A 13,606-nucleotide genomic window follows, 5' to 3' on the forward strand; every position below is an offset into this window, starting at 1 on the left:
AAAATGTATCCAGAGATCTCTGGCCCAGGACCACACTAGCAAGGGTACACCTGAGGGCCTCATGGACAGCCTTGCATGCCCAGGAATGAGGTTGTCATTCAAGGCCTCACTGTCACTCTGAAGACTGCTGTGTTCAGTGGAGACAGCTGTCTGCTGAGTTACCAAGGAGGGAGGATGTGAGCCTCTAGGGCCACCAGATTTGGCTGTCATTAGCAAGAGAACATGTAATTATATTTTCCCTGCAGAGATGGGGAGGGACATATGTTGAGATATGTTGGAATCTTTGGCAGGGGTTGCAGGAGTTTTGAGTTGTTGGTACAGAGGTAGGTGAGCAAGTGCAATAACATTTCTAAAGTACTCGCTCTGGGCAAGCACTGTACTGGATGCCTTACATGTGACCTTATATGACATCTTTGTCACCCTTTCTCTACACGTGTGCCACTTATAGAAATAGTCTAAGTTCACACGTCCTTCGATCAGTTATTTTCTTTGTTAATACATTCACTACCACTAGAAAGGAAAAGAAGCCATCGAATGATCAATTCCTCCTTTTCCCTTCAAAGGAATCTTAATATTAAAATTTCCACAGATGTGTTCTTGGTGTTAGAATCTCAAGTCTGATCTTTAACCAGTTGTTATTCTCCCTTAAAAACGTCAAGTTCTACATTTATAGCATATATGAAACATATCAGAAGAATAATGTGTTACGTAGTAGTCCCTTTCCTCAGAGAGATATGTAATAAACATGAAATGTCAGTTATCCCATTTGCTTTCTCTTTCTTTTGAAACATTCATGAAAGTGATACAGAGGAGGAGGAAGATGACACTATCCACATGGGGAACGCGATCATGACCTTCTATGCAGCTTTGATTGACCTCTTGGGACGCTGTGCTCCTGAGATGCATGTGAGTTCCTGGGAGTTCAGGAGCAGCAATCCTGATTTCTCTGTGTTAAGACATCTATAGCTGGCAAAGAGCATAACAGCATCCAAAACCAATAATCTTCATGCTCCATTAAAAATAATAGCTGCAGTCTAATTGCTGAACAAGTGTTTGTTTAGTTGGAAATGTCTCGTTGGTTGTAAAAATTAGTAATGGGATTTCAGTGCAAGTCATTAATAGAGTGCTTAAGTTACTCATATATCTCTGAAACTCATACAGCCTCCCACATTTTAAGAAGAAAAGAATATATTTTCTCTACTCAATTTCCTCTTCTGTTATAGTGCATGCAGAAAACAACTGCTCCTACCAAAAGTCATTTTCTTTTGTGTATTTAGCTCTATGTGTTTGCCATCGTTTTAGGGGAAAGTGAGGGGGAAGGTGTAGGGGGGTGGATATTAAGAGCTATTTAGACCATATAAATTAGTGTCTGTCTCTTTCTTTCTTTCTTTCTTTCTTTCTTTCTTTCTTTCTTTCTTTCTTTCTTTCTTTCTCTTTCTTTCTTTCTTTCTCTTTCTTTTTCTTTCTTTCTTTCTCTTTCTTTCTCTTTCTCTCTTTCTCTGTCTTTCTTTCTTTCTTTTCTTTCTTTTCTCTCTCTCTTTTTTTTTTTAATTGAGACAAGGTCTTGCTCTGTCTCCCATGCTGGAGTGCAGTGGCATGATCTCAGCTCACTGCAATCTCTGTCTCCCAGGTTCAAGCGATTCTCCTGTCTCAGCCTCCTGAGTAGCTGGGACTACAGGCACATGCCACCACGCCTGACTAATTTTTGTATTTTTAGCAGAGATGGGGTTTTGCCATCTTGGCCAGGCTGGCCTGGAACTCCTAACCTCAAGTGATCCAACCGCCTCGGCCTCCCAAAGTGCTGGGCTTACAGGCGTGAGCCAGCGTACCCAGCCTAGATTAGTGTTTTCTGAAACTTTTTGACCCAAATGAAATTAAAGTTTCATGGAATAATACTTTTACTCTGTAATACATTCTGATATTTTGTTCTTTATTTTATTGTAGTTGATTCTGTGTTATTCTATTATATTCATTAAAAAAAAAATCCTGGCCCAGGGCCCAAAACATTCATTTCCAGATCTTTTAATGGGAAACAAACCCAGAGTCTGAGAGTTTGAAACACATTGATTGGTGCTGGGGTAGTTAAGAACTGTAAGTATATTTCTAAAGTGGGATGAGCATGAAGCCAGGGCTTTCTTACAAAGTACCTTTCTCTCTACTCTTATTATCTATATTTCTTTTGGTTTTGGTTGGGTTTTTTGTGTGGTTTAGGTTTTTCATACCCAGAGGGTAAAACTTCCTTGATGTACTCTTTTGTTGTGAACAGAGAGGAATCACAGGATAGAGAAATGTTAGAATGTTAGAAAACTGGAGTCTGATTTTTATAAAAACTTAAAACTTTGCTGCTAGTAAGATTTTTTCATCTTAGTAAATGGAAACAGAGACTATTAAAAATTTCTATGCTGGAGGTGATTACTGACAACAACAGCAAAAATACTTGCTCACAATATTTGTTCTTTTTCCCATCTCAGAAAAAAAATCAGTGAAACAAAGAGAAAGTATACTAATAAATAGAAGTTTTCATTCTATTATATTAATGGGGGAAAACTAAGTGAAGTAATAAGGGCCCAACCTTGGCATTTCTGAAATTTATGCCTCTTCGCAACTATTCTTTGAGGCCTCCTGTGTGCCAGAAACTGTGCTTGAGTTTCACACCCTGTAATGAGGTAAACAGATGCCCATCCCGGCTCTACAAGCCTAGTCTGTCCTAAAGACTTGCTCAGATTCTTGACTGTATTTTCACCCACAGTCATCCTGGGTACTTCATGTCAGTCTAAAAGAACTGTTAGGATTTGTGTTCGTCATGTCCTCCACATTATAAATCCAGCCTTGGGAGAAATCAGGGTCGAAGACAGATGGGTATGCAATTCATTTCTTAGCACAAAGCAAGAAAGAAGCTAATTTGGTCATAAATATTAGTAGATGTTTGGAATCTAATGATAATTTTCTCTGTATTATTGCTCGTATTATTGATAGGTATTTACATGTAATTTTGGAAAGTAAACTTTCATAAACACGCCAGATTCTCAATATATCTTAACAGTCCCTAAAAGGATAAAAACTATTATTCTAATGGATGAACCAACTGACCTAGACCATAGTATAAATAACTTGGTGTGTGCTGAAATCACTGAAAACTGTGTGAGCAAGTAAATATTCGCAGGTAAGCCAGAAAACTATTTCTGAGAGAGGCATAACTTTATGTGTATACTGATCAGAAAATTATTTTGGACTTGGATTCCAATACTTCAGATTTCCTAGACAGAATTGTAACATTGATGTCACAAAGTTGTTCTAATGCTTTTTTTTTCCCCTTGTATAGTTGATTCATGCTGGGAAGGGAGAAGCCATCAGAATTAGGTCCATTTTGAGATCCCTAATTCCCCTGGGAGATTTGGTGGGCGTTATCAGCATCGCTTTTCAGATGCCAACAATAGCCAAAGGTAAGGCCAACTTCAATGTGTCCTAATTCTGTAGGATGTTGGATGACATCATGTTCTAAAGAATGTTTTCTGTATTCAACATCCCAACCTCTCCACTTCCTAAATTATGTGTATACTACTTAAATTTGTTTTTTAAAAAAGCTGTAAGGTATATATTTTATAATTTTTTTCCTTTTTTTTTTTTTTTTTTTTTTTTTTTTTTTTTTTTTTTTTTTGAGATGGAGTCTTGCTCTGTAGCCCAGGCTGGAGTGCAGTGGCGCGATCTTGGCTCACTGCAAGCTCCGCCTCCTGGGTTCAAGCAATTCTCCTGCCTCAGCCTTCCAAGTAGCTGGGACTACAGACGCCCATCACCACGCCTGGCTAATTTTTTTTTGTATTTTAAGTAGAGACGGGGTATCATCCTGGTGTTAGCCAGGATGGTCTCGATCTCCTGACCTCGTGATCCGCCTGCCTCAGCCTCCCATAGTGCTGGGATTACAGGTGTGAGCCACCGCGTCCAGCCTTTTTTCCATTGTTTTTAAAGTTCATTGTTTTTAAAGCTGTGTTTGCTTTGAGATTTTAATTTTCTTTTATATGACATTTCAGACAGCTTCCAGAGAAGCAGAAACATGCACTGCCACCCTCCATTGTCTTATGTGCTGCCTTGTGTCATTGGTCGCATGCTCTTCTGTCTTTCTTGACCTCAGTTCCTTAGTTCATGCATTTTGATGGTTTTCATTGTCACTTTCTTGTAATGCTTTTCTATTAAAAGCACTGATGATAGCTTTTGACTTAGAGATTTTAAAATCCCCTGTTAAAGAGAGTCTTGTTTTTTTGTTGTTGTTTTTTTTTTTTTTTGAGACGGAGTCTCACCCCATCGCCCAGGCTGGAGTGCAGTGGCGCGATCTTGGCTCACTGCAATCTCCGCCTCCCAGGTTCAAGCAATCCTCCTGCCTCAGCCTCCCAAGTAGCAGGGACTACAGGCATGTGTCACCACGCTGGGCTAATTTTTTGTATTTTTAGTAGAAACAGGGTTTCACCATGTTAGCCAGGTTGGTCTCGATCTCCTGACCTCGTAATCCGCCTGCCTCGGCCTCCCAAAGCGCTGGGATTATAGGCGTGAGCCACTGCTCCTAGCCAAAAAGAAGTGTTCTTTTCATGAGTAAGGAGAAAATGTGTTTTAAAGATTAAAGAAATTGGCCAGGCGCAGTGGCTCACGCTTGTAATCCCAGCACTTTGGGAGGCCGAGGCGGGTGGATCACGAGGTCAGGAGATCGAGACCACGGTGAAACCCCGTCTCTACTAAAAATACAAAAAAATTAGCTGGGCGTGGTGGCGGGCGCCTGTAGTCCCAGCTACTCGGAGAGGCTGAGGCAGGAGAATGGCGTGAACCCGGGAGGCGGAGCTTGCAGTGAGCCGAGATCGCGCCACTGCACTCCAGCCTGGGCGACAGAGCGAGACTCTGTCTCAAAAAAAAAAAAAAAAAAAAAAAAAGATTGAAGAAATTTTTGAAGACAACTAAAATAAGTGTTCAATCCGAAATTATACTTTGTTTTTACTTTATCAAATGTAAGGTTTTTTTCAGTTTTCAATACTTTATTGGATATTTATACATAAATCATTTACATGAAAGACTTCTAATTGTAGAACAAAACATAATTAGGGGCCGGGCATATTGGCTCATGCCTGTAATCCTAGCACTTTGGGAGGCCAAGGCAGGTGGATCACTTGAGGTCAGGAGTTCAAGACCAGCCTGGACGATATGGCGAAACCCCATCTCTACTAAAAATACAAAAGTTAACCAGGCATGGTGGTGGGAACTTGTAATCCCAGCTACTCAGGAGGCTGAGGCAGGAGAATCACTTGAACCCGGGGCGGTGGGGAGGTTGCAGTGAGCTGAGATCGCACCACTTGATTCCAGCCTGGGCGAAAGAGCGAAACTCTGTCCCAAACAAACAAACAAAAAACGTAATTAGGTAGGAAGTACATGCCATATATATTCCTTTTCTTTCATTAATTATGCCCCGGGAGAAGGCAGGCTACAATAGCTCAAGTCTAGAATGAAAGAAGTCACCATATACCTGAAGGTAGCTCATCCTGTTTGCCAGTCATGATTATGAGAAAGTAAAGTCTCGTGTATGCTAACCTTACAAACCCAAATCTACAAGGTGACAAAACTACCATAATAATTGAACGCTCATTATAGCTTTAGGCAAAGCTAGAAATTAAAAATTTTCCCCACCTTTGGCTTCCGCACTTGAGACAATTTCTTTTCCTTGTGCATCTGTAGCTCATCTTCATTTGCTGTCTCTGTACCTCTCTTCTAACTCATTTTCATTTGCTTAAGGAAAATATCTTTTCTTTACTCTATATTTTGAGCCACAAAACACACATTATCAGGACAAAGATAATAATAGTACCAGTGACATACAGATTAGGAAATAGGGAAGCATTAAATTTTGTAGTAACATAATAACAAAGCACCAAGAACATGGATTGTAAGAGAGCCCAGGGGTCCTTTTCAGAATAGGCCCCAAAGTTTCCAGGTATCTCCTCATTTCCTCCAGTCATCTGCCTTTAGCAGCCTTCAAGAGTTTTTAAGTTGCCTTCTTTCCTTTTGTAGTTAGTTGTGCTCTAATATGTTATTTTTCTTCAAATATATGCAGTATATTGTCTACATCGGGAGTCACAGTGGTTTGTGTGTGTGTGTGTGCGTGAATTTTGTATCACAGTCACAATGAAAGTTAACTTTTTACAACACAATCCATTGATAATTGTTAAATCTCTGCTTTTTTTTTTTTTTTTTAGACGGCGTCTCACCCTGTCGCCCAGGCTGGAGTGCAGTGGTGCAGTCTTGGCTCACTGCAAGCTCCTCCTCCCGGGTTCACGCCATTCTCCTGCCTCAGCCTCCTGAGTAGCTGGGACTACAGGCACCCACCACTACGCCCGGCTAATTTTTTTGTGTTTTTAGCAGAGACGGGGTTTCACCGTGTTAGCCAGGATGGTGTCGATCTCCTGACCTCGTGATCTGCCCATCTCAGCCTCCCAAAGTGCTGGGATTACAGGCGTGAGCCACCGTGCCCGGCCAAATCTCTGCTTTTTTCAGCCAGGTATGGTGGTGCATGCCTGTAGTCCCAGCTACTTGGGAGGCTGAGGCAGGAGAATCACTTGAATCTGGGAGATGGAGGTTGCAGTGAGCCACAGTCATGCCACTGCGCTCCAGCCTGGGCAGCAGAGCGAGACTCTGTCTCAAAAAAAAATTTTTTTTTTCACTGCTTTCCTTTTGTGGAGAATGTAGACAGAAACCTGTCGGTTTTTATGTCACCATAGCTGTGCATTTAACTTTATGTGGCTGTGCATTCACTGCAAAGCTTAAACCACCAATATTTCTTTCTCCTTTTCAATGACAACTCAAGTGGTCTATAAGCATCACCAAGTAGCAGTAATAATGGTTATTATACATTCTATATTTAGTATGTGAAGTTTGTCTCTAAAGAATGATATTTTCTCTTCTCAGTATTAGCTAAGGTCTTCCTCAGACATTTTATCATATTTATTTCCAAGCTAGAGTATGCCTCAGAATAACAATGAAAGAAGGAGGGGTTCGGAAAACTTGAGGAACAAGCACATAATCCTGCAGCTCTTGGCCCAGGCTGATTTGGCCGCCCTGTCTGAGGCAGTAATTGTGGGTGCATGAATACAGCAGGCACTGCTGGTGATTGCGGGTGGATGTATACAGCAGGCACTGCGGGGTGACACTGCCGCTCTATGGTCTCCAGTGTGTTTGAGGAGATGGTGCAAATAAAACAGCAACTTGAGCCAATCTGTGAGTGTTGAGCCACAGGCCGATGCATTTGCAGCATTCATTAAAAAGAATGTCTGCTTGGATAAGAGCTCGAAAAGCAAAGCATATAGAGCAGGATCGGTGAGTTGCTCCCTTTCTCCCTAGGCACAGCTACACTTTAAGATAATAGAATACTGTACCTTTAAATTCCTTTTTAATGTGATTTTTAGGAGAACTGAAATTGAATTTTATATAGATTTTTAATTGAAAATCATAATATACTGATTTGACACTAAGGTTAAGTCAGCTTTGGCTGGATTTTAAATCCAGTTTTAGTTGGTTTAAATACAACTCTGTCAGTTACTAGGTATATGACCTTGGACTAGTTACTTCTCTAAAGGCTAGTTTTCATCATTCATTGAATGAGAGTCATAATAGCAGCCTCACAGTTGGGTTGTGGGAATTGTGTAAGATCCTGTCAGTAACGTTCCTAGTGCAGTGCCTGACAACAGCACAACACATCAGAACTATTATTCTTATAATGTAAGGAAAGGAATGTATTAGTTATATTAGGTGTTGTTATAATTACAAGGAATGAATACTACCAGGCATTATCCCTTCATCTAGTTTTCTTTAGAACATTATTTGTTCATTTTCATGATTCACATATAAAATTTGTTCATTGACTATAAGTGGAAACAGAAAAGTTGTCATTTTATTCATTCAGTTTATTCAGGATGATTGTGGTCATGTGTCATCTTCCTCTGAGTTCTTGTTTCTTTGATGTTGTATCCATATGAAAAATTCTGTGGTAGTATTTGTAGAAGAGTACAGTGTGTGATCAGCAACAGTTTGGCATAATTATCATATCGTCAAACAGGAAGTAAATAAATTCCTTAGTATTTGAAATTGGCACATAATCCCATGATTTCTCATATCAGTGGTCCCCAATTAGGGAACCTACAGAGTGACTATAAAGAATTCACTAATCTATATAGGCATAAAGCTTTGAGTATTGACAGAGAAAACAATATGACCCTTAAATGCGTGTTAAATGCTATTATGATTAATGAAACATATTTCATATGAAAACCATACTGGTTTTATAGTGTCATTTCATCATTTTGTTATTGTTCTAAGACGTGAAAATGTAAATATACCAAGATTATCACATAAGAGTAGATGAGCTTTATTCATGTTTAAAACAGGCTCTCTTAGAAAAGAGTGAAAATCCCCACTTCACATTTTCACTTTTCATGGATTTCACTTGAAGTTTTAGAAAGTAGATTTTGGATGCCTGTTTGTTTCTCCTAAGTATCTAACAATGCCGTGTCTTGTATCCGGTATGCATTTAACAAGTGGATGCCTATATAACACTTAAATGACCTTGGCTTTACATTGCACTGCCTTATTTCCTCAGCAAACTCCCATAATAGCTTGAGGGTAGTTGAAGAACAGAAAACCATTTCATTGAAAACTGTATTTAAAATGTAAGAAGTCTAGAAAGCAGCCATTTGTAATCTATCCTGTATATGACAGCCATTGACACCAAAATTCACTTCTCTCTTTTAGATGGGAATGTGGTGGAACCTGACATGTCTGCGGGGTTTTGCCCAGATCACAAGGCAGCCATGGTTTTATTCCTTGACAGGGTCTATGGAATTGAAGTTCAAGACTTCCTCCTCCATCTTCTTGAGGTTGGCTTTCTGCCAGATCTCCGGGCGGCTGCTTCTTTAGATACGGTGAGATTGGAGCGATGGACTTCCTCCTCTCTTGACTCTTCACTCTGTGCCTTATGATGTTCTTTTATGTATATCCATTCATTAATTTATTGACAATGAATGTTTATTGAGTACCTGTTATATTTTCAGGTAAGCCATGGGTAAACGGAAAATAAACTAGGCTGTGTTGTCAAGGAATTCACTGAATAAACTGACAACCTCAAGAAACTTCCCACTGACCAAAAAGAATATGATAAGAATTCTGATAAGGTGCTGTGGGATTCAATAAGAGGTTCACATAACTCTAATTTGGGAGGTCACCATGACTCCTGTTAACCTCTGTTCAGTATCAACCTCCAAATTGGCCTAAACAATTATGCTTCTCAATAAAAGCAATTAAAGAATTAAGATGATGTAATGGATATTGTTGAGTCAGTATCATCTTGGTATCTTTGTTTGTTAAGGTACAAGTGGATTGAAGTCTGTTCTGTATATTGGGTGGCCCACATGGAGAATCTGCCATTATCAGCTTAAATGTTCTTTTCTTTGAAACACTGTGGAATAAGCTGAAGTCCTAAATGTTATTGTAGTAGTTATACTACTATACACATTTAATACCTACTTTCATGTACTCATTAATTTTATCAATTAAATGTACTTTTTTGATTTCAAAGCACATCAGGACTTGAGCTGACAGTAGCCCCTTCATGAAATATATGAGAGCAGAATCACAAAAATGAAATGAAAATTTCTTTTTTCTTTGTTTTGTATATTCACATGAAATTCTGGACCTGAATAGTATGGATGATAACATAGTAATACAGTTATCCTTTTTTTTTGAGACGGAGTCTCGCTTTGTCACCCAGGCTGGAGTGCAGTGGCGCAATCTCGGCTCACTGCAAGCTCCGCCTCCCGGGTTCACACCATTCTCCTGCCTCAGCCTCTCTGAGTAGCTGGGACTACAGGCGCCCGTACAGTTATCCTTTGATTATTGGTGCTGATAGACATGAGAAGAATAAATATGAATAATAAAGAGAATTCAGAAAGAATTTACGCATATGAGATCTATTGTGAGAATAAACTCCTCTCTTTGCCTAGCAAAGGAAAATACATCTGTGATATTACTGTCTTCTTACATTGATCCTACCATTGATATTTAATGATAGAATCTGAACTTGTTAAGCTTTTTGAGGAGATAGATGTCATTTCATTCATTTTTATCTATTTATGAACAATCGATAGTTGATTGTTTTTAGTGGTAAAAATCATCTGAACCCGACATTTAAAGATATAACTAAAGAATACATTTCCATGTGTCATAGTGCTATCATCTTCCGGATAGTGAAATTGTATGTCCCCATGTTAATCCCTTTGAAAGTTATCTACTGCCAAACACAAATGGCTTTCTACTCTCTGATTCTTTTTCAGGCAGCTTTGAGTGCTACAGACATGGCCTTGGCCCTCAATCGGTACCTCTGCACAGCCGTCTTGCCATTGTTAACAAGATGTGCTCCTCTCTTTGCTGGCACAGAGCACCATGCTTCTCTCATTGACTCATTACTTCATACTGTGTATAGACTTTCTAAGGGCTGTTCACTTACCAAAGCTCAGCGGGATTCCATAGAAGTTTGTTTACTCTCTATTTGTGGGTGAGTGGATAACAAATTCTATTCCAGCTTCTTCTTTAAAAAACAGAATTTACAATGTGGCCTTTGACAAATTATTTAGAATTTTGTAAACATTTTCCATACCACAAATTTAATTCATTTTAGGTAGTCCCATATACTGAGGTATGAGTCTTCTCCGATCGCCCTTGCTCCCAGTCAAGTTCCGGAGTGTTCCTCCAAGCCTCCCTAGGGTATCCAGCTGTTGGATATAGCTTTTGACCAGTTACAGAATACTATTCTGGATGTTGGGAGTGGGGAGTAATTGTGTCGGGAGCCCTTGGCCACTTTAGGTGAGATGAATAGATCTCCCCTTTTGATTGTGTTTGATGATTTAACTCCTCTTCTAGAAGAGAAAGGAAAAAAGGGACTTCTTAAATATAAAATGTGAAAGAGCGTAATATTAAACCATATTTATGTGTGGCAACGATGAAGGCTGAATGTTTCGTCCAACCTGGAAAACCATTTCCTATAAGCAGAAGTGCTAGAATGTCTTACGATGAAAACCAGAAATGTATCTCCCCCGATGAAGTTTTGCCTGTGGAAATGATAATTTCTCAAGCCCCTAGAAAGATCGTGGCTCCTTTGTAACTGCTCAGGAACTCTTGCAGGTGCAGCCAGCAGCCTGGCAGTCCCTGGGGGAAGGGCAAGTTTTCACCCATGGAGGAGTGTCTGGGTTGAGAACCAGATGGCATTGAGGGAAGTGGAAAATCAGAAGTGTAATTCTTTAACTTCCCTAATTTAAGATTCTGCAAAATTGAACCAAAATGCCTATCTCACAGAGATTTTCTAAGTATTACATGAGGTAAAACACTTGCTGTTGCCTGACACAGTAGATGTTCACTGTGTATTCATTTTCTCTCCCTTCCTTCTCTAGCAAATTTGCTGTCTCAGCCTTTTTTTCCTCCTTTCTGTTCCAATATTCCCTCTTCTTTTTGCGTCTTACCATCCATTGGAATGAGGGAAGGGACATTTACTAAAACTGATGGAGGAAAGTCTTAGGAAACAGTGAGGTCTGCATTTGTGAGTGGTTAGGAAAGAAAGGAGGAGAGCAGAAACATCTTCTGTAGCAAAGAAAGGGTGGTCTTCCGATCTAGGGGATAGAGATACGTTGGGAAATGTAACCTTATATAAAATTAAGTAACTAAGTGGCTAATCTTTGGACAAAGAACATCTAATGAATACCATCTGGAGAGAGGTATAGATTCAGGTCCGTGGCTTATATAATTTATTCTAATGAATGATCTACTTAGTTTAGACACATTTCTTGACATTATGAACGTTAGCTTTGTTCCAACAGGCAACTGAGACCTTCTATGATGCAGCACTTACTCAGAAGATTAGTATTTGATGTTCCATTATTAAATGAACATGCAAAGATGCCTCTTAAAGTAAGTATACGAAATGTTTGTAGATATTTGATTACTGGCTTCTCTGACTTTATTTTCTATGACAACATATACATTTCTTAGATACATCATGCTTGACGCTGGGAAATTTCTCCCATTTATTGAAATGGGCATAGAAGTTATAGGAATGTGTACATCAACTTGAAATAAACAAGTTCTATAAGATTATAGAAATCTTAACATTGATTTCCATGGAAACAATGGAAATGGAAATCAATGGAAAAAAAAGGACCACAGGGAAAAGATAAGCCAAGATATTCTTAAGTTGGAAAACATGGTAATAGGCCTGGCCTAAAATATTGTTAGAAACCTCGAGGGATAAAGACCAGGCTTTAAATACAACATTTTCTAAGTTAATAATCACATGACAGGTTCCAAATGTCACTTCATAGGGTTCAAAGATAACCTCTCTGTATATTCAATTATCGTTTGTCACACAGTATAGAAAAATCACTGATATTTTCTCTAACTTTATTATTCTGTTCAGGATCAAATCTCATTCTGTCTTACTGAGTTGGGAATGTTTTTGTGTCCTTTAATATCATCATCTAGACTCAGGATATAGAATATAGTGTTTGCATCAAAGTTATATAGTAATGTAATGGATTTTTTTATAGCTGACCACTCTGCAATGCCATCTAGTAGCATTATTTTTTCCCCAGTGGCTACCCAGTACTAGTGCTGAAGAAGTATGAGATATAAAGAGTCTATATGGAGCTGTTACAGTAAGCATCCTGGATATTTAGCAAAAGTAATCTTTCTCTATGAAAATTGACTTTGGTTTAATAAATCTAGATACATTCATGAATTAGGTAAAATAAATTATATCCTTGCTAAAAATTCTATTTTTATGTTTTTTGTCATCTTGAATAGTCCTTGTCTTGCAAAAGTTTTTGATACAAATGAGCTGAAAAATTCGTGAAAAAAGATACAGTCTCATGCTATTACCTTTATGCAATAAAACTCTTTTACATTAGAGATACGTCAGTGTTAAGCCAAGCAAATTAGAACTCAGTATTTCATCATTTGTGACTGCTAAATTGTGTGGATGTGTGTATGTGTCCGTTTTTTTTTAACTGAAAGGGAAAGTAAATGAGTTGTAATATTTTAACAGTAAGACATGCAGCCCACTTTAATAACAGTAATTCTTACAATTTATTTTCTTCCTTAGATATAGGAAAGGGCCAAAATATGTATAGTCATAAGATCATTTTGTTAATTTGACAAATATAGATCAAGAATAAATTATCCAAATAACTACCAAATAATTGAAAGATTCTGTGCTTGTGCTTGGCCTTCCAGTTTAGTTATAAACAAGCAATATGCATAGGTGAAAATGTAAGAAGCAACGTAGACAATAAGTAAAGTAATAAATTGCATCCATAACAACCAAAGAAATGTAGACAAAGAAGTGATCGGAGTAGAGCAATTTTGGAACTTTACTTGGAGAAGTAAGTTTTGCAGCAAGCCATAGAGAGGCAGAGAGGGAGCAAAAAGAATCACAGATGTATAGGCCCTTTATTGTGCTTCTGGGTCATCCTGACATCAGTCCCTTCATTTTACACATGGATTCCAAGATACTAATAACAATTCATAAAATTATAAG

General features: G+C 38.7%; 1 protein-coding gene across 1 annotated transcript in view; it reads left to right on the forward strand.

Annotated features, from left to right (window-relative positions):
* RYR2 (ryanodine receptor 2) overlaps window positions 1–13,606 on the forward strand; it is a 784,036-nt gene that overhangs the window by 590,889 nt on the left and 179,541 nt on the right. The window contains exons 47-51 of the mRNA XM_055233438.2: window positions 801–906; window positions 3,323–3,443; window positions 8,779–8,948; window positions 10,356–10,576; window positions 11,892–11,982. Of these exons, the coding sequence (XP_055089413.1) occupies window positions 801–906; window positions 3,323–3,443; window positions 8,779–8,948; window positions 10,356–10,576; window positions 11,892–11,982 (709 nt within the window). The remainder of the gene's footprint in view (window positions 1–800; window positions 907–3,322; window positions 3,444–8,778; window positions 8,949–10,355; window positions 10,577–11,891; window positions 11,983–13,606) is intronic.

This window comes from Symphalangus syndactylus, chromosome 19, assembly GCF_028878055.3.
Source record: "Symphalangus syndactylus isolate Jambi chromosome 19, NHGRI_mSymSyn1-v2.1_pri, whole genome shotgun sequence".
In the NCBI taxonomy this organism is placed as follows: Eukaryota; Metazoa; Chordata; class Mammalia; order Primates; family Hylobatidae; genus Symphalangus; species Symphalangus syndactylus.